This window comes from Sciurus vulgaris (genome assembly GCF_902686455.1).
Source record: "Sciurus vulgaris genome assembly, chromosome: 11".
Classification (NCBI taxonomy): domain Eukaryota; kingdom Metazoa; phylum Chordata; class Mammalia; order Rodentia; family Sciuridae; genus Sciurus; species Sciurus vulgaris.
In genome coordinates, this window is record NC_136472.1 from 16768436 (window position 1) to 16786710 (window position 18275).

The following is an 18275-nucleotide window of genomic DNA, read 5'->3' on the forward strand; positions in this document are numbered from 1 at the left end:
AAGAGCAAGGACTCACACATGCATGCCACTTTGCCCAAGTCAAAGCTGGCCTGTGGTGTTTTGTTACAGCAGACTGAGTGAGCTGACACGTCCTGAAATACTGAATAGACATGGTCACTGTTGTACTCATTGTTGTCACTGTTCCCTCTCTTGTCCAAAGTCCTGCAACAAGCAAGTAAAGGGCAGGTTGAATTCAGTCTGGGGATGCAGGGCTTCTGTCAGGAGAGGGAGCAGGACTGAGAAGTTTAGACAGAGAGCTGAGCGCCACACTGCGAAGCCCTTCAGCCTGGGGCCCACCTCCACCTCCCCTTTGCCCACACTCTTCTCTCTTCTTGCAACGCCTCCCCCAGTGTTCTTACTCTAGCTGACTCATCATGCTCCACAAGTCACTTGGAATTTTCTCCCTTCTAGAAAACTCTGCCCCTGTCTAGGGTGGGATCACCTGACCCTTCTCCAGGCTCTCCGTACCAGGTGATTCTTTGTATCAGCATCATTAAAAATGCAGAGGCTGCATTCTCTCCTCTGGGGCCAGGGACCCCATGTTCCCTTCCTGGCACTGCCTGAAACTCAGTAGGAAGCCCTTGTTAATTGAGACTGTTGACCAGCCCTGTGATCACATGCCTGGATTCCCTCATCTGCCTCTGCTAAGGAATTGCACTCACATTACTAGCATATAGAAAGTGTCCAATTAAAGTTGATTGAATTCAACAGAATCGTTGTGCCAATACATCCTACACCTTGGCAGAGAAGTCGTATGGGTCTAAGATAAAAAACGATGTGAGGTACTAGCTGATTTCTGGGTTGAAGGGGGTGTGGGTGAGGAAGAGGGTGTGGGCTCCTAGCTAGTTCATCATTGCAAGGAACGATCTTCCCGAGATACTGTTTCTTGTCTTGGGGTTTCTTCTACCCAACTGTTTCCCAAATCAGCTTATAACAGGCGTTTACTACATACTAAGTCTAGTAAAGGACAGAATAGTTGACCAAACTAATCCCCAACCGCGCCCTCTTGCGGTGTCCCGAACAAGCAACCTGGAAGAAACGTTGCAGTTTCACCGCCAAAGACTGGACAGCACAAAGGATCCCAAGCGCCAAAGGAGCGATCCTAGGAGGGAATATAGTCTATACCGCCCCTACCTAGTTTTAGAATGGGGTGCTTGGTGCACAGAGGGCAAGGGACTTGCCAAGGGACTCTGGGACTCTTGCTGGAGGAGGGACTTAGGGTGGCGGTCCGATGGTAGAGGCCAACAAGCGACCCGTCGAGGAGAAACGTTTGCACAGCAAGCAGCCGGTATTTTTTTCGAGCGAGTGTGCGTTTGGGGTGGCGGGAAGGGGGCTGATGGAAACTGGAGAAGCCACGGCGCGGCGGCCGGCTGGAACAGGAACCGGGATAGGCCCACTCCCGGGTCCAGTGGTCCCGCGCGGTCACGGACCCGGAGACAGCGCCCCCCGGCGGGGCGCAGGGGCCCCGCAGCGCCGCGCGTCCAAGGCCGGCCTATCTGGTCTCCAGACTGCTCGAGATCCTGGGCTCCGAGACCACCGCGCCGGGGCGGGGCCGCGGCCGGAGCGTCCCCTCTCCCTCTCCCTCCGCGTCGCTGCGGAGCGGGTGGGAGCAGCCCCGAGTCGGCGCAGGTGGAGCGGAGCGTGGGCGGGGCTGCGGGGTGTGGTCCTGGGGGCGGAGCGCACGGTGTCCTCGGGCGAGCCCGCGACCCGGCCAGCATCCGCGGGTGCCCCAGATTCCGTCCCGAGATGACAGCCTGCAAGCGAGTGGCGAAGGTAACGGCCTTTAGGATGACGCCGTGCTCGGCGCGCTCGGTTCCCCGCTCGCCCATCCCCTCCGCCGCTCATCCTGCGTTTTATTTATTTGCTTGGTCTGGGTGCCCGCGCTGGCCGAATCCCTGGCTTTCCCGCCCCTTGGCTAGAGGAGAGGGTCTGCCGGAGGGTCGGGAGCTGGAGTTGGGGTTGGGGTGGGGAGGGAGCATATGAGGTGGGAATGTCACTAGCTCCCTGAGCTGTGCTGGGGGTGACGATGAGCCAGTTCCCCTCAAACTGGTTTCAGTTTCACTTTTCCTGGAAACTTGTAGTAACAACTGTGTGCATCTGGATGCAGAAAGGGCTCTCGGTGCCAGGCGCTCGGCTGCTGTGGCTGTGGGGTGGTTTACGAACAGCGATAACCAGGGCAAAGTCCTTGCTTTCCACTAACTCATGATCCATTCCATTCCATAATTTGACATCTGCATTACCAGAGTTCCGAAAAGAAGGGAATGCTGCTTAGGGTGTGTGTGTGTGTGTGTGGGTGTGTGGGTGTGTGTGTGTGTGTGTGTGTGTGGTGTGTATGAGTTCTCTGGAGGAGACGATTCGGAGGCGACCCGGGAATGCTGCTTAGGGTGTGTGTGTGTGTGTGTGTGTGTGTGGTGTGTATGAGTTCTTTGGAGGAGATGATTCGGAGGCGACCCGGGAAGGCCTCCTGGAGTAGGTGGCCTGGTTGCGTTCTTTCTACAAATGTCAAATGCCTGTGATGTGCTGGCTCTGTGCTAAGAGGTAGCTGGGCAGCGACGAACAAAAATCCTATCCCGTTGTACTTTCATTCCTATCAGGGACACAAGTTGACGTAAGATCTGGAAAGATGGGGAGGGAACGGTTTTTCCCAGGGAGGTGGGAAAATCCAGGGTGTTTGGCCCGGATTGGAGAGAGAGGGGGAGGAAGAACAGTCCTGGGGAGGTGGGCCTGGCGCCCTCCCCTCCGGGCTTTGGTGCTCCCGGAAGTGCCCCTCCTCGCTACAAACTCCAGGGCCAGAGGGCATTTTCTTCTCAGAGGCTGGGAAGTGTCTGGCTGTACACCCAGAGGAGGCTCAGCCCAGAAGAACGGAAATCTGGAGGCTGGCAGTGAAATGGAGCAGAGGGTCTTGCCTGCCAAGTGGGGAGAAAACCAGAGCTGGTATTTGTGGCACTGGCACTCTTAGGGACTCCGCGGTTTAACTCAGACGGTAGTCAGTTATTTCTTCTAATTCTCCTAGCAGCTCTGTGAGATAAATAATGCCCCCCCCCCCCCTTTTTTTTTCAGTACTGGGGATTGAACCCAGGGGTACTTTACCACTGAACTACATTTCCAGTCTTGTATATTTGTATTTTGAGACAGGGTCTCACTAAGTTGTTGAGGCTGGTCTCAAACTTGTGATCCTCTTATCTTGGCCTTCTGAGTAGTTAGGAGTACAGCTGTGTGCTACTGCACCTAGTAATGTACCCCATTTTACAGATGAGGAAATTGAGGCTGAGAGAAAAATAACTCAGCTGTTCAGGATCATTCAGTAATGAATGAGGGAACTAGGCTTGGAGCCCAGGCTCACCGGTCTTCAACTAGCAGCTTCTCTCTCTCCCTTTCTTTCGTACATATGGCCAAGTTTCATTTTATTTGCATGTAACATCTTTTAAAAATATTCTGTTAAAAATACATGTTTACAGTAGAAAATTGGGGGGGAAATCAGCAGACTTTTTCAGTGGCTTCTCTACTTTCGTTTTCTGTTCCTCTGAGTTAGGTGATTTCCCAACAGGTCTTGGGAAAGAGCCATGTCCTGGCTTGAGTTTCAACATCCCAGGGCTTTGGAAAATTCTTGACGGAACTCACCTAAAAGAGACAAAGTCTATGTGTTCCCAGTTTAGTAAGGTACTGAAATTCCCACTGCAAATCTTGTCTGTTTAACCTTAGGCTTCGTTCTTGCCAAAGAGTCAGACAATACTGAAAGCAGGATTTATAGGAGCAGGATTTACAGTAGTAATAGTGTACCCATAGTCTGGGGTAACAGATAAATGAGGGAATCTGGGAATCATGGAATCTGGGTGGAAAACACAAGAAGCAGTTTGTTGATATGGACAGAGATGGAATAAAAGTGAGAGATAAGAGAGGGGGAGGATGTGTCTTTGTGTTGGGCATGGGGAGAGAATGTTCAGATGGTCTGTAGTGGTAGAGGACCCCTCCTTAACTGTGGTCTGGGTTTGGGGCTTCCTCTCTGCCTTTCTTTACACAAGGATTTCTCAACCTTGTCACTATTGACATTGGGACCCAGTAATTTCTTTTTTAAGTGCTGGGTGTTGAACTCAGGGTCTTGCACCTGCTAGGCAAGCTCTCTGCCATCGAACTACACCCCTAGCACCCCAGCACCCCCAGATAATTCTCAGAATGTTTATCAATACCTCTGATTTTACCCACTAAATTGTAGTAGCAGTTTGTGAAAATGGAAAATGTTTCTAGGCATTCCTGATTTCCCCTGGTAGGTAAAATCACCCCTATTGGAGAACCACCCATTCATCGTTCCAGTGGAATATGACCTGCCCTTGAATATTTTTATCCCATTTCCCCAAATAAAAAGATCTGTAGTCCCATGGGGTGGATCCCAAGAAGGGCTGGACAGTTCCGTTTGAGAAGTGGGGCATGCTGGGGCTCCCATTCGAAGAGTCGCAACACACCATAGCATCCCAAAGGCTCTGAGAAGTCCTGCAGTGAAGGAATCGGTTTAGCTTAGTTTTCCCAAATGTACTTGACCAAGCAGCCTTTTCCTGTGGTAACTATTAGCCGTCCATGGAACACCTCTCCACATCTACCTGGTCTGGGCCCTCTGCCTTGGTGCGCCCCCTCCTCCGTAAGGCGGACCCCTGTCTATTCTGCACAGCCCTGCTCACAGTGTGCACCCTCTGTGGAGCCTCTTGCTCCTTCCTCCCATCTTCCCCATTACCAATCCACCTACGTCATTCACATAATCGCATAAATCACACTTGCTCCATTACTGCAAAGAAGTTCCTGAGGGCTGAGCCCCCTCTTACTCAAAGGTCAGCAGAGGATGCTCAGTAAATCGCTGTTGGGAGAATTCAGGGATGTCAGGTGTGTGTGTCGCGTTTCTGGAAAGGTGAGTCACTCCCTGTCCCCTTGTTACCCTGCTTGGTATGGATTCTCCTTTGCTATGGTCGGTTTGATGTCACTTCCCTTCCCTAGTCCTGGTCTGGTGGAATGGGAAGGGACGGGATCATGTTTGCTACCCACCCTGCCGAGGGCCATGTGTTCATGCTGGACACTTGGTGGATGTTTTTGGAAGGAAGGGAGGGAGGGAATTAGAACTTTCTAGGAAAGGTGGTCAGGGATAGGGTCAAGTACCTGGCTTTCAGGAAATAAAGGTTCCTAAGACATTTGCTCCCAAGTTTTAATACCTGGAAGAAGTGATCACCATCTTCTTATGTCTAGTACCCACGGAGTCGTGGTGAGGCCAAGATCAGATGTTTTAAATCACATACTGCCGTGTCGCACACATGCTACGTGCTCAGTAAGCGGGAGCTTTCGCTTTGTCGGGTTCTGCTCCTAGGATGTCCTGTTTGGACTTGGGATGTCCTGTCGTGGCTTGCTCCTGGGGCAGGGGCCGGGGGCTGAGGTAGTAAGAACTAGACCCACTGACCGCTCAGCGTGCCCCTTCCAGGAGCTGGAGGATCTGCAGCAGGAGCTTCCCCCTTACCTGCAGGACCTGCACTGCGAAGATGCCAACGTCCTGGTGTGGCACGCGCTCCTCCTGCCTGTGAGTGTCCGTGGGGATCATGGCTTTGGATGTGGGGTCCCGTGGGCCGGGGCCTGGGCAGGGAGGGTTAGGACGAGGCGGGACTTGCCCCTGCCTTGGGGCCCTGGTCCTGGAGTTATCACTGGTGGAGGGCGTCTCTCCCTGGATTGGTTGCTCTGAGGTGCAGGCAGACTGATGAAGATACCAAAAGACTTTGGGACTTACTAGAGACCACGTCCTCAGGCCAGTAGCCACCATGTCCACCCCAGAAGCTTCAGCTTCAGACAAACAGCATCAAAAAGAAGGAGAAAGCTGGGCAGTGACATGCCTCTGTAGTCCCAGGTGCTGGTCCTGGCAACATAGTAACACCCTATCTTAAAAGAAAAGGAGCGGGGCTGGCAATATAGCTCAGTTGGTAGGATGCTTGCCTACCTTGCACAAGGCCCTGAGTTCCATTCCCAGTACAGAAACAACAACCAAAAAAATAAAAAAAATTAAAAAAAGAAAAGAAACCTGGGTGTGGTGGTGCACACCTGTAATCCCAGCAATTTGGGAGGCTGAGAAAGGAGAATCACAAGTTCAAAACCAGCCTCAGCAACTTTGTAAGGCCCTAAGCAACCTAGTGAGACCCTGCCTCAAAAGCAAAAGAACAAACAAAAAAAAAAAAAAAAAAAAAAAAAAAAAAAACAAGAAAAGAAAAAGGGCGGGAGAAGTGGCTCAGTGGTTAAGCACCCTTGGATTGAATTCCTGGTTTGAAAAAAAAAAAAAAAAATGAGAGAGATCAATCTTAGACCTTTGTCAAGGGTAGGAATGAACTTCCAAGTTTCTGAGTTGTTTAGAATCTGCTTCGCAAAACTAAAATGTATTCTGTTTTCTTTTGAAGATCTTATTTCAGTAGATCACTTGTCTCTACCATTCTCCTTTTTCTCTGTTCATTATTTGGTGGCATCTTGATAAAATCTCCCTTTGCAAGAAATATTCCCAAGAATCTAGCAGACTATGAGACCCCAATTTTGTCATCTAATTGTTAGTACTGAAGACATTCTCACTGAGAAATTCATCTACACACCTTTGGTTACTTGAAAATAAAAATTATGACATTTGAGCTTTGTATTGCTCAAAGTCCTTTAGAATATTAAAATAGCAAGATGTTTCATTTAACCCAGAACTTGGAGGTCAGTAGTCCTCAGCTAAGTGTAAGGCAATTTGAAATCCTTTGTCTTGTCCAACTTCATTGCACAGATGAGGAAACTGAGTCTTGCAGAAGGTCAGAGTCGTACAGCAAGCTTGTGGCAGAGCTGGGACAGGTGATGGAGCTCTCAGCTCCATCTCTCTGCAACTTCTGTCCTCTCTGAAGACCTGGGAGGCCCAGCAAGGAGACCCCGCAAGAAGGCCCCACAGACAGGATACACAGATGCCCCATCCTGCTCTGAGACCCTGCCCTGGGCCTTATCTCTGCCTCACAAGGCCTTTTCTCATTATCAACACCATAAAAGCTGGGCATTTTCTTTATCTGCCCAGCAGTTGCTTCATGTCACCTCAGTACACCCATGGCCACTGTGGTTTCCAGTTCACCTTCCGTTAAAGAGGAGCTCTGCTAAAATCCTGACTCTGGGCTGGGTTTGCAGCTGAGTGGTAAAGGGCTCGCCTGGCCTGCACAAGGCCCTGAGCTCCACTCCCAGCACTAAAAACAAAACAAAACAAGAACCACCCTCGACTCTGCTTAGGCACACTTGTCATTCTGGCTGACTTTGCCCTTTGCTTTCAAATGAAGGGTCAAAGGATTTGGAGCTTTGGAACCAGCCCAAAGGCCTCCGTGCTGGGATCACAAAGGTCCTGGGGTTTCTTCCTTCTAAGGGTACAGAACAGCAGTCATGTGAGGAGATGGAGAGTCGACAGAGCTGGTCTCCCAGCACCACCACCGTGCACTTGCGCTGAACTTGACATTCACTATTTGAGAATGCAGGTGCTGGTAGTTGTGGGTTTTCCTGTGGGTCCTAATGGCTGACACATACGTAGTGCTTGCCATGTGCCAGGTTCTACTCTACGTTTTAATTTTTATTTATTTATCTATTTGGTACAGAGGATTGAAGCTAGGGGTGTTTTACTGAGCTACATCCCCTGCCCTTTTTAACTCCTTTTTTTTTTTTTTTTTTCTTTTTGCGGTGCTGGGGATTGAACCCAGGGCCTTGTGCTTGCAAGGCAAGTACTCTACCAACTGAGCTATCTCCCCAGCCCCCTTTTAAACTTTTGAGACAAGCTCTTGCTAAGTTGCTGAGGCTGCCTCGAACTTGTGATCCTTCTGCCCTGGCCTCTCAAGTCGCTGGAGTTACAGGTTTACTCCACTATGCCCAGCTTTGTTCTAAGTGGTTTTTTTGTTTGTTTGTTTGACATAAATTAACTCATTTCATCCTCATCTAAACCTTATGGAGACGTCTACTGTTGTCCCCCTATAGAAGCACAGAGAGGCTAATTACTTACCCAAAATCACACATAAGTGTGATTATAAGTGGCAGAGCCACAATTCACAACCAGGTAGGTAGCTCCAGAGTCCACGTAACCCCTACGCTCTTCTGTATGCCAACCCTTATCAGAGGCAGCACAGAGCAGGTGCTCAAGAAAGTCTTCAGGTTACTTGTAACCTGGAGGACCTTCTACTGGCTTCTGGAAGTTCCCAGTCTCTTGAGAACTGCAATCCTTGAGTTGGTACTTAAAAAAAAAAAAAAAAAAAATCATGGTAAAATACATATGAACAAACTTTACTGTCTCAACCACTTTTTTTTAAATTTTTTTATTTTGAGACAGTGTTGCCCAGGATGGCCTCAAACTTGCAATCCTCCTGCCTCAGCCTCCTGAGTTGCTCGGATTACAGGATTACAGCCTCCTGAATTGCTAGGATTACACTTGGCTTCATTTTTAAAGATGTTGTTCAGCTGAGCACAATGGCGCACAACTGTAATCCCAGCAACTCAGGAGGCTGTGGCAGCAGGACGGCAACCTGGGCAACTTGGTGAGACCCTGTCACAGAATTAAAAAAATAAAAATAGAAAGGACAGGGGATCAGGGGATGTAACTCAGTGGTAAAGCACCCCTGAGTTCAGTCCCCGGTACCTGGGAGGAGGGATACAATTCAGTGGTATTAAGTACATTTGTATTGGTGCTCAATCAATGCCACTTCCCATCTCTAGAACTCTTCATCCATCATATGGAAACTCTGCATCCATTCAACAGTGCCTCCTCCTTTCCTCCTCCTCCTCCTCCCAGCACCTGCTAATCATTTTTCTACTTTTTCTATGAATGACTGTTCTACGTCCCTCACATAAGTGGCATAATACAATATGTTTCCTTTCTTTTCTTTTTCTTTTTTGTTTTGGTACCAGGGATTGAACCCAAGGGTGCTTAACCCCAGAGCCACATCCCCAGCCCTTTTTATATTTTATGTAGAGACAGGGTCTTGCTGAGTTGCTTAAGATCTCGATAAATTGCTGAGTCTGGCTTTGAACTACCGATCCTCCTTCCTCAGTCTCTGGAGCCACTGGGATTACAGAGGTGCGCCACCAGGCCTGGCTTTATCTGTTACTTTTTGTGTAGCTTATTTCACTTAGCTTTTCACTTAGCACAGTGTCTTCAAGGTTCATCCATATTGTAGCAAGCACTAGAATTTCATTCCTTTGTAAGGCTGAATAATGTTCCCTTGTTTAAACATGCTACATTTTGTTGATTCATCCGTTGGTGGATACTGGGTTTGCTTCCATCTTTCAGTTGTTGTGAATAATGCTGCTCTGAACATGGGTGTATAATACCTGTTCATGTCCCTACCTTCAGTTCTTTGGAGAATAGGCCCAGAAGTGGGATTGCTGGGCCTACTCTCTTCCCGATTTTGTGAGACATTGCTGTGCCTTTTACTTTTTTCGCCCCCAAGCCTCTGAGTTCTTAGCCTTTCTTCATTCTCTCCATTCCACCACTCACCCCCCACGACGACATTCTCTTCTACTTGCTAACCACTCTCGGAAAGAGGATGGTCTGTCCTCTGCCATCGTTCCACAAAGACCACAAAACTGAGATGGTCCCCATAGCTCACCTAGTCAAACTTCATCCTTCTTTCAAGGGAGGAAACTGAGACCCAGATATGGGAAATGGCTCAATCTTGTTCAGACAGATAAAAACAGGGTCATATTTTTCTGACTCTATTGTCCTTTTGTGATTCTGCCCTTCCTCTGATCTGTGGCAATGTTGCCAGATGAATTCAGGAGCTTCTGTTATCCTTGCTCTTGATTCTTCCTGGGAGCAGAGGATGCCTGGGGCCCTAAAATGGGGACAGGGGCAGAAAGGCCAGTCCAAGACCCTGGAGGAAGGTGATCTTCCCAGAGCAGCTCTGCTTCAGAGCCCAACCTCCTCTCTCTGCACAGGACCAACCTCCCTACAACCTCAAGGCCTTCAATCTGCGCATCGACTTCTCCAAGGAGTATCCATTCAAGCCTCCCACGGTGAAATTCACCACCAGGATCTATCACCCCAATGTGAATGAGAGTGGACAGGTTTGCCTGCCCCTCCTCAGCAAGGAGAACTGGAATCCTTACATCAAGACTTGCCAAGGTGGGGCTGGGCCTTGCCCAGTGGAGGGACTGACTGATCTGGGTGGAGGTTAGGGGACTTAAGTTGGAAAAGCCTAAAAGAGGGGAGAGAAAAATGTGAGCATCAGTTGAACCTGATGTAGGATATAAGGGAGTTTCCTGAGATTCTGAGCCTGCTTACCTGTTCCTGCTTCTGTTGCTATATCTTGGGCAGGTGAGACAGACACACTTGGCCATGGTTCATGAGAAAGAGGGAAGGGCCTGGGATAAGAAAACCTACTGCTCCATCCATGACCTTTGGGGAAACCTCTGTGCTTTTCTGGGACTCAGTGCCCTAAATGACAATGGAAGGGACAATGGCCTGGTAATGATACTGCCCATCACTTAATGGAGCCCGTTTAGGACTGTGCCAGGAGCATTGCCTGCCAACTTCATTTAATCACAGCAGCCATGCTCTAAGGAGGGCCACCTTGAACCCAATGCACAGACAGAGACACTGAGGCATCCAAGAGGTGAAGCAGGTGCCCAGGCTGGCCAGGGGCAGAGCCTGGCTCACAGCGTGGTCCAACAGAACTTCCTGCAGTGCTGAAAATGTTCTGTGGCTCTGCTGCCCAATACGGTAGTCACTCTCCACATACAGCTAATGCAACTGGGTTCTTAACTTTAAGTTTTAATTTTAATTAAATTAAATTTGGATTAGCACACATGGTTGGCTCTAGAGCCCTATGGTCTTCATCAATGTTCCATCCTGTGTCTGAGTAAGCACAGGAATACTTAAGCCGAGGAAACAAAGATCCTGGGGGTGGTGGGGCCATCAGGGGAGGGGACCCCGGATGAGATTCAGGGGGTCTGTGAAGTACTGTTCACTTGGAACTGCATGTTTGTGCATATGCATTTGTGCATGTGCTTAGGGGAGATGGCCTGCCACCTTCCCTGGGTTCCCAAAAGTATCTATGGAATAGTAAAAGCCACGAAGTAGCACTAGTTCTCAGTCTTTAGCCTTAAAACTCTCTTCCCCCAATACAAGTTTATTTGGAATCCCAATGTAACAGATAAAACCAGAGTGGTTCTTGTTGAAGTGGGAATGAAACCCAGGAGCCCCATATCTCTTGAGAAGCTCGTGACTGAGAACCATTGACCCACTGAGCCAGGGTGTCTGGGTATTATCCAGAATTGGTTTTGGTTGTAGAATCATCCTAAGAGATGGGATCTCCCTGGGGGTCTCCTCAGAGGTGGTTTAGGGGATCCTCCTTCCAGGATTCCCACCCCCACCTCTACCCTGCTGTTCTGATCTGGCCTCTCTTCCCAGTTTTGGAGGCCCTCAACATACTGGTGAATAAACCGAATCTCCAGGAGCCCCTGCGGCTGGAACTCGCGGACTTGCTGATACAGGACCCGGAGCTGTTCAGGAAGAAGGCTGAAGAGTTCACCCTCCAATTTGGCGAGAACCGGCCTTCCTAATTCTGGGTCTGACCTCTCGTTGTCTTGGATCCTTTGCTGATGGAAGGACATAGCTCCTTGGAGGGCCCTTCTTGCTCCTGTTTTCCTTCTTGGCTGCTGCACAGGAGTCTGTACATGGGGTGGGTGGGGTGGGGCTGCAGACATGTGCATGCCATATGGACTCGTTCCCAGTTCACCTAGCCACAGCTGTGCCTTTCCTACACCCTTCGTCTCCCTCAGAGCCGGCAGAGTTCAGGTTTACTGAATTACAGGCCAGTTCTCCAGCTCTCCACCTTAGAGAGGCAGGTCATCTTCCAGGCCAGCTGGTAGGAAGCCAGAAACCCCCCAGGACTCAGGCACTGAGGGGTGGGGGCAGAGGGAGACAGGGTGGGAGGCAGGGCCCAGGGAGGATGTCATATTTACTAACTGATTGAAATCAGCCCAACTACTGATAGGTGTGTCCAGATCTAGATGCTGAGCCCTTTATTTTCCCACTAATGAATCACAAAATGAAAAATCTGTCCTCCATCCCAGAAATCTGACTACAGGTTTCAAAACTATTTGCTATCCTGCCAGGTTGCCAGTTCCTGGGAGGAAACTCAGGCTGTGAGCTATGTGCCCTCCACCATCCAGGGGGAATCACAGGACCCACATGCTGGCCTGGCCACACCTGAATTGTGGCATTAGGCCAAGTCTTCAGCCAGGCAAGGGGCTTTCACCAGGAGAGAGGGCTGGGACTTAGCTGCCATCTAACCATCTGACCCTGTTGTGTTTTCTGTCCTATGTGGAAGCTAGAGAGACAAAAAGGAAAAGGATGGGGGATTTCATGAAAGTAGAAGGGAGACCAGTAAAATAGGGGAGAGAGAGAGGAGAGGGAAAGGGGGATACTGGGCAATGAAATTGATCAAACTGTTGTATTCGCGTACAAATATAATGAACCCCACTATTTTGCATGATTATAATAAACTAATATAATAATAAAGGTGGTACCCTATTTCCCATGGATATTCCCCAAATATAAGCAGTGCTGGCCATGAGAGAATAGGCCATCTGTGGCTAGGGGGTGCTTCAATAAAGTGCACAGAGAAAATACCCACATTTTATAGATGAGGCACCAAGCACAGAGCACCTCAGTGGACTGCAGGGGTCCACTGTGCTACTCAGGGTGCGGTCCACACTTCTTGCAGCAGTGCCAGCCCGGCTGAGATTTTGTGGTTGTTGCTTGTTTATTTTTGTTGTTTGTGTTTTGGGAGCTTCTGGTTGTTGTTGTCTGTTTGTTTTTGAGCAAACATGCCCCAGTGACTGATAAAGCCAGACTGGATTGTTAGCAGGAAATGGTAACCAGCTCTGGGTTCATTGTGATGAGGACGGAACAGCGAAAACAAACCGAAGCGTCAACCACAGTTGGAGTGATTGACTGAAATTGCAGGAAGAACTTTCCAGTTGCCATTGTCCTAAACTCCTAGAAAACTACTGACATTCCAGGGACAGAATGTGGGTTATCTCCATAGAGTCACCCCAGACGCCACCAGCCCCGTTTGGGGATGATTTCTCAAGAAACTTCAATCTCCTACCCTGCTGTTCCCCAATTTGGGGAAAAGGGTGGAAAGAGCAGAAGAGAAAAGTGCCACCAGCAGCGGTTATTTATTTTTGGCTGCCACTTATTGAGCACTCATGTGGCAGAGTCCAGAGAGCAGAGGGGAGGAGACTGGGTTTTATGAAAGTATTTTTATTTTTTATTTATTTTTTTGGTGGTACTGGGGATCGAACTCAGGGCCTTGTGCTTGCTAGGCAAGCACTCTACCAGTTGAGCTATCTCCCCAGTCCCCATGAAAGTATTTTTAATGCAGTTAAGGCTGGTGCCACTGCTGGTCTGCTGGGCACCCTGCCACCTCCACCCCGCGGCCGGTCAGCTCATTTCTTCTTGGTCTTCACCAGCCCTTTCTGCACCAGGCTGCGGTACAGCTCCTGGATGTAGGTGTAGACGCACTTGGAGTCTGGCACTGCCAACCGCACCATGTCATCCACCTCCAGCAGCTGGGCACAGTCCGCCAGTTTCCTGAGGGATGGGCAGGATGGGGATCAGAGCGACAAAGGTGAAGGATGCAGAGCCAAGGACATAGGCAGGGTAGCCCAGCAAGGAATTTATCAAATCGGGTGTGTTGGAGCTGGAAGACTGCTGGCCAGCCCTCCCACTATATCCATGAGGTAACTGAGGCCCCTGCTGATTTAAAACCCAAACCCAGCCGGGCATGGTGGTGCCCACCTGTAATCCCAGTGACTTGGGAGGCTGAGGCAGGAGGGTTTCAAGTTCAAGGCTAGCCTCAGCAATTTAACAAGGCCCTAAGCAACTTAGTGAGACCCTGCCTCAAAATAAAAAGTAAAAAGGGATGGGGATGTGGCTCGGTGGTAAAGCACTGCTGAGTTCAATCCCCAGGACCAAAAACAAAACAAAACTCCTCAAACCCAGGCGCTTTGATTCCAAAGCCTCCATGTCCTCACATTATTGCCTGAGAGCAGGACCCTCTGGTCTAGTTGTCCATTAACCTCCTCCTTCTGCACATACATCTATCTGTCCAGAACTCCTGTTAGGTCAGTCTCCTGGGGGAAAGACTTAAAAGGACAGAAAACAAAGCCAGAGCACTGGGGTGCAGCTATAGCATCAACAAGAGCTCCGTTTGCTGGCTCTGTGTATTTATTAAGAGCCTACTGTGTGCCAGGCACTCTTCTGGGATCTGGGAATTCAGCAATGAACAAGCCCAAACTTTGCCACTCTTCTGGCTCTGACATTCTTAGGGCAGGAAACTGACGTAATCAAACGTGAAGGAGATGGTACATCAAATGGTAAGAGGTGCTGAGGAGAAAAATCAGGAAGGGCAGTGGCACATGCACCTGTGTTAGACAGGGGATCTGAGATTGTTCAAAGGTGCACACATGATTTTTTAAATCACATGCATATCTGGGGACAGGGCTATAAACAGCAATTACAAAGGCCCTGCGGCAGAAACGCTTGGTGTGTTTGAGGGGCTGCGTGGAAGTTGGCAGCTTTTCCCTTTCTTCTAACTTCTCTGCTGCCCCGTGAGGCCATTTGATACTCAGCTTTGCTGAGGCTGATAAGCTGAGCTAATTGCTGTTGGGGGCCTCACTACCCTCTGCCAGGTGCTTTATCAGATAATTGCCTTTGGGTGGTCTCACTCCTCCTCAACCTGCCAGCAGAGGAACTGAGACTGAATATATGGGTGGTTTGTCCCAGGTCAAAGTGAGTGACAGCTGGGACTCAACCCCAGCCCTGCCTGATGCTTCTGGCACCTTGCTCTGAAGCTGGGTCTCAGCAATTCCAGGCAGCCAAAGCCACCATGGGCCCTGGCAGTAGGAGAGAGGAGGGCCCCGGTGGAAATCCTCTCTTGGGGCTGAGACAGCTGGGCTGAAATCCAAGCTGGGCTGGCCAGGGAGCTGGGGGAGGGATGCAGACCCGAGCATTTCGAAGAATGAGACAAGCAAGCTCCTGTAACCAATGCAGCGACCTCAGCCCCATGCTTGCAGGTTGGGGAACCGTATCCCTTCATGGGAGAGGTGAAACCCTCTTTTCCAGGGTTTTAGCACTGGCCATTCCCTCCCTTCATTTCAGGACTCCATGGGAATCAGGAAAGTTCTGGAACAGTGCAGTCATATGTGGCAACTGTGGCAGGGGCCCCTTGCTTTTCGTACTTAAACTTTGCACCAAACCCTATGATATGAAGCTTTCAGAGCTGGTAAGTGGGTTTCCCAGGGTCACAGTGCTAGGAAGGTGGAGTCCAGGTTCAAACCCAGGAACCTCTGCTTCTGTTCTCCAGCAGCTCTCTCCTCCCTTCTACCTCCTTCCCTTTTCACCACCCGGTGCCTCTGGTCAGCCTCTGGTCGTCCTCTGATTATTTCTCCTACCTTCCTGTGGCCCTGCCTGGCTTGGCATCAGACACCAGGCAGCTGCAGGAGGACAGTGGCCTGTGCCCTCCAGGCCAGGGACATTTGGCCGAGTCAGAGCCGAATGTCCTTCTGATGTTCACAAAGCTCCCTACCGCCAGACTGGGAGTTCACTTTAAGCCCAGCCCCACCACTGCCCTCCCATACAACCTCTCCATGTGTATCCAAGCGGGATTGTTGAGGATGAAATAAGATGATCCAAGGAAACCACTTGGTGGAATGCCTGGTGCCTGCTCACTGGGTTCATGAAACTCATCATTAAAGGGGTTTCTGAGCCCAGAGTGGGACATGGTGCTCCTGACCTCAGGCTCTCACCCCAGTCACCTCCATCCTATCCCACGGCCAGATAATGTGGAACTGGAAGGAACCTTCTGGAACCTTGAGCCTGGTGCTGAGGGTTTTTTTTTTTTTTTTTTTTTCCCTCCAGTGCCAGAGACGGAACCCTGGGCCTTGTATGTGTTAGGCAAATGCCCTTCCACCGATCTACACCCCTCACCCAGAGTCTGCTGGTTTCCAGATGGCATCCTTGTTGTTCTAGGACCCTGCAGACTTGCCTCAGGGGCCATCTTGGGAAGGGAGGGTTGGGCACTGAGTTCTTCCTAACCTAAAAAAGTTCTTCCTTTCATCTGTTTTATAGTTGAACATTCACTTAATGTTTTCTTTGAGGAAATCTGCTGTAACAAAGAAAACGTTGAGAAACTCAGATCAGTAGTAATCCTCTCGTGTTCCCGATGGGAACAGGCAAGTCCCCTTGCAGGTTGGTGGCCAGGCATAGATTAGATTAGGGGTCTTGGCTGCCCAGGCCAAAGTGCTCTCATATCCCCATCAACCTTGTCCCTGTCCCTGGGCTTTAGAAATACACAAGGGGTCCTTCCCTGGGCCTCAGAGTTGCCCTCACTGGCCATGCCCTCTGCACAGCCCCATCTCCAGCTGGTGACTCAGAAGTGGCTCCCTCACGTGTTCCTCCCTCATGCTGGAGAGCACTGGTGTCCTGGACTGAGCTTCCCTGGTAGAGATGGAGGCCTGGGGCTAAGGCTGACTTTGGTGCTTTGGTGGTGGGATTGCCTCCATCCCCACCCCTACTCTCCTGGGCACACCGTCCTCCATCTTCCTTACCCCACCCTTTCTCCAGCCACTGCCACCCCGACACCCCACAGCATGAGCCTCAGCAATAATTTCCCCGTCAGGCTGTGAAGTGAAAAATAATTATCATGGCAACTGTGATATCATTCATTACAGTGTGGCAACACAGCCACGGTTTTTCCAAGTGCTCACTGCGGGTTAGGCACTGTTATAGTAGCTTAACCATTTTACTTGATTCTTACAATAATGCTGGAAAGGAAATATGCCTATTTCAGAAGTTGGACTCTGAAGGCTTCGGGAGGTGAAGAGACGTGCCGAAGACCACGCACCTGACAAATGACAGAGCCGGAGTCTGATCCAAAATCTCTGCCACGCCTCTGTCTGAAAGGCACGGAGCAGCAGGCCTGCCTCTGCTCCGTGCCTTACCCTGCCTGAATTTTTTAAATAGCACTATCACTGTTTGACATTATTTTCACCTCTGCACATGTGTGTCTATGATCTGTCTCTCCCTTTAGGATGGGCCCCTGATCGAGTAGGGATTTTTGCCTGTTGAAGCCCCGGATGTATCTCCAGAGCCTGAAATAATGCTGGTGCTCAGTAGATCCCTGTCGATACCTACGTGTGGCCCGCCATCCACCTGACCACCACTGTCCAACCCTGTGAATCCAGCCGCTCTTGGGCGGCCTGGGTCCCATCTGGCCTGCATCCCGCGGCCGAGGCTTACTCTGCAGTGGAGAAGGCCAGGGTGAAGTTGTGCCGGCGCTTCGTGGGGTCCAGCGCCGCGTAGTCAAAGGCATCAGGGAAGAACTTGTGGATGAGCGCGCAGAAGGCCATGCCGCTGCTCCAGCTGGAGGAGAAATTCTGGATATCCACGTGCTGCGGGCCAGGAGTGGAGCGGCCTGTGACCCTCGGGCCAGAGGCACTGACTCTGCCTCTCTCTCCCTCCCGCTCTTTGGGGTCAGCACCACCACCCTGGGTAGGGTCCCCTGCCTCACCCATGGGTCTCCCTCTTGTGCCTACCTCATAGTTTCTTGTCATGGCCCGACACCACTCCAACAGCATGTTCTTGACCCCACCAATGGCTGCCCCTGCTGCCTTAGTGTTCCGGAACAGGGCAGTGGGGCCCGAGGCTGCCCTGCGCGAGCGGAGGGGTGTACAGGCTCGGCAAGGGCCCCACTGGGAGGCGCCCCAGCACCTAGAAGTCAGCCCTCCTGCCCTGGCCTGGGCTGTTCCCACCAGCCCTCAGGCCTACTGCCTCTACCCCTCCCCTGGATCCGAGGGCAAGCCCAGCTCCCACGGGCATCCTACCCGCCAAACTTGTCCACAATGGCTTTGCGATTCTGTGCACGGGGTCCCCGGGGCCGGGTTGGGACTGACACCCTGCGCTCCGGTGCCTTCTCCTTTTTCTTCTCCCCTGAAGGAGGGGACTCCGTGGGACTCTGGGGCACATCGCTGGGTGAAGACTCACTACATGCAGGGGTCAGAAGTATGAGAGGAATTAGGGTCACCAGTGCAGGTCACAGGGCTGGGTAGGGGTCACAGCCATCTAACAGGCAAGTGCAGTTGTGGTGTCTGTAGTGAGTGTACACTCACCCTGTACCCAGCACTTGGAGGGGATTTGAAGGAATAAAGAGGCTCCATCTAATTTTGAGAAGCATGTGGTCTAGTGAGGCCGCGTGGGCAGA

General features: G+C 50.7%; 2 protein-coding genes across 6 annotated transcripts in view; one reads left to right on the forward strand and one right to left on the reverse strand.

Moving 5' to 3' along the window:
- The first annotated feature begins 1063 nt into the window (after nucleotides 1-1063).
- Nucleotides 1064-13392, forward strand: UBE2L6 (ubiquitin conjugating enzyme E2 L6). 2 transcript variants are annotated; one of them, XR_013757577.1, is made up of 5 exons: nucleotides 1064-1288; nucleotides 5459-5554; nucleotides 9943-10129; nucleotides 11417-13259; nucleotides 13372-13392. XR_013757577.1 is itself a non-coding variant. In XM_079102608.1 (4 exons), the coding sequence occupies exons 1-4, from the start codon at nucleotides 1747-1749 to the stop codon at nucleotides 11566-11568; spliced, it is 462 nt and encodes a 153-aa protein (XP_078958734.1). In that variant the 5' UTR covers nucleotides 1396-1746; the 3' UTR covers nucleotides 11569-13259. The 2 variants fall into 2 exon arrangements, 1 of the variants encoding a protein (XP_078958734.1); XM_079102608.1 differs by lacking the exons at nucleotides 1064-1288; nucleotides 13372-13392 and adding an exon at nucleotides 1396-1773.
- A 37-nt stretch (nucleotides 13393-13429) lies between these two features.
- Nucleotides 13430-18275, reverse strand: part of SMTNL1 (smoothelin like 1) — a 29877-nt gene continuing 25031 nt past the window's right edge. For 3 of the 4 annotated variants that reach the window (XM_079102299.1, XM_079102300.1, XM_079102298.1), the window contains exons 5-7: nucleotides 17899-18057; nucleotides 17315-17725; nucleotides 13430-13606 (exon numbers count right to left, since the gene is read on the reverse strand). In XM_079102299.1, the coding sequence (XP_078958425.1) occupies nucleotides 13462-13606; nucleotides 17315-17725; nucleotides 17899-18057 (715 nt within the window). In that variant the 3' untranslated portion in view covers nucleotides 13430-13461. The remainder of the gene's footprint in view (nucleotides 13607-17314; nucleotides 17726-17898; nucleotides 18058-18275) is intronic. The other variant, XM_079102301.1, reaches the window with a different exon arrangement.

Bases quoted from the DNA above. Each gene is read 5' to 3' on its own strand.
- UBE2L6 (XM_079102608.1), top strand. From the start codon at position 1,747: ATGACAGCCTGCAAGCGAGTGGCGAAG. The intron at 5,555-9,942 runs GTGAGTGTCCGT...CTCTCTGCACAG, and splicing joins GGCACGCGCTCCTCCTGCCT to GACCAACCTCCCTACAACCT. The intron at 10,130-11,416 runs GTGGGGCTGGGC...CTCTCTTCCCAG, and splicing joins TTACATCAAGACTTGCCAAG to TTTTGGAGGCCCTCAACATA.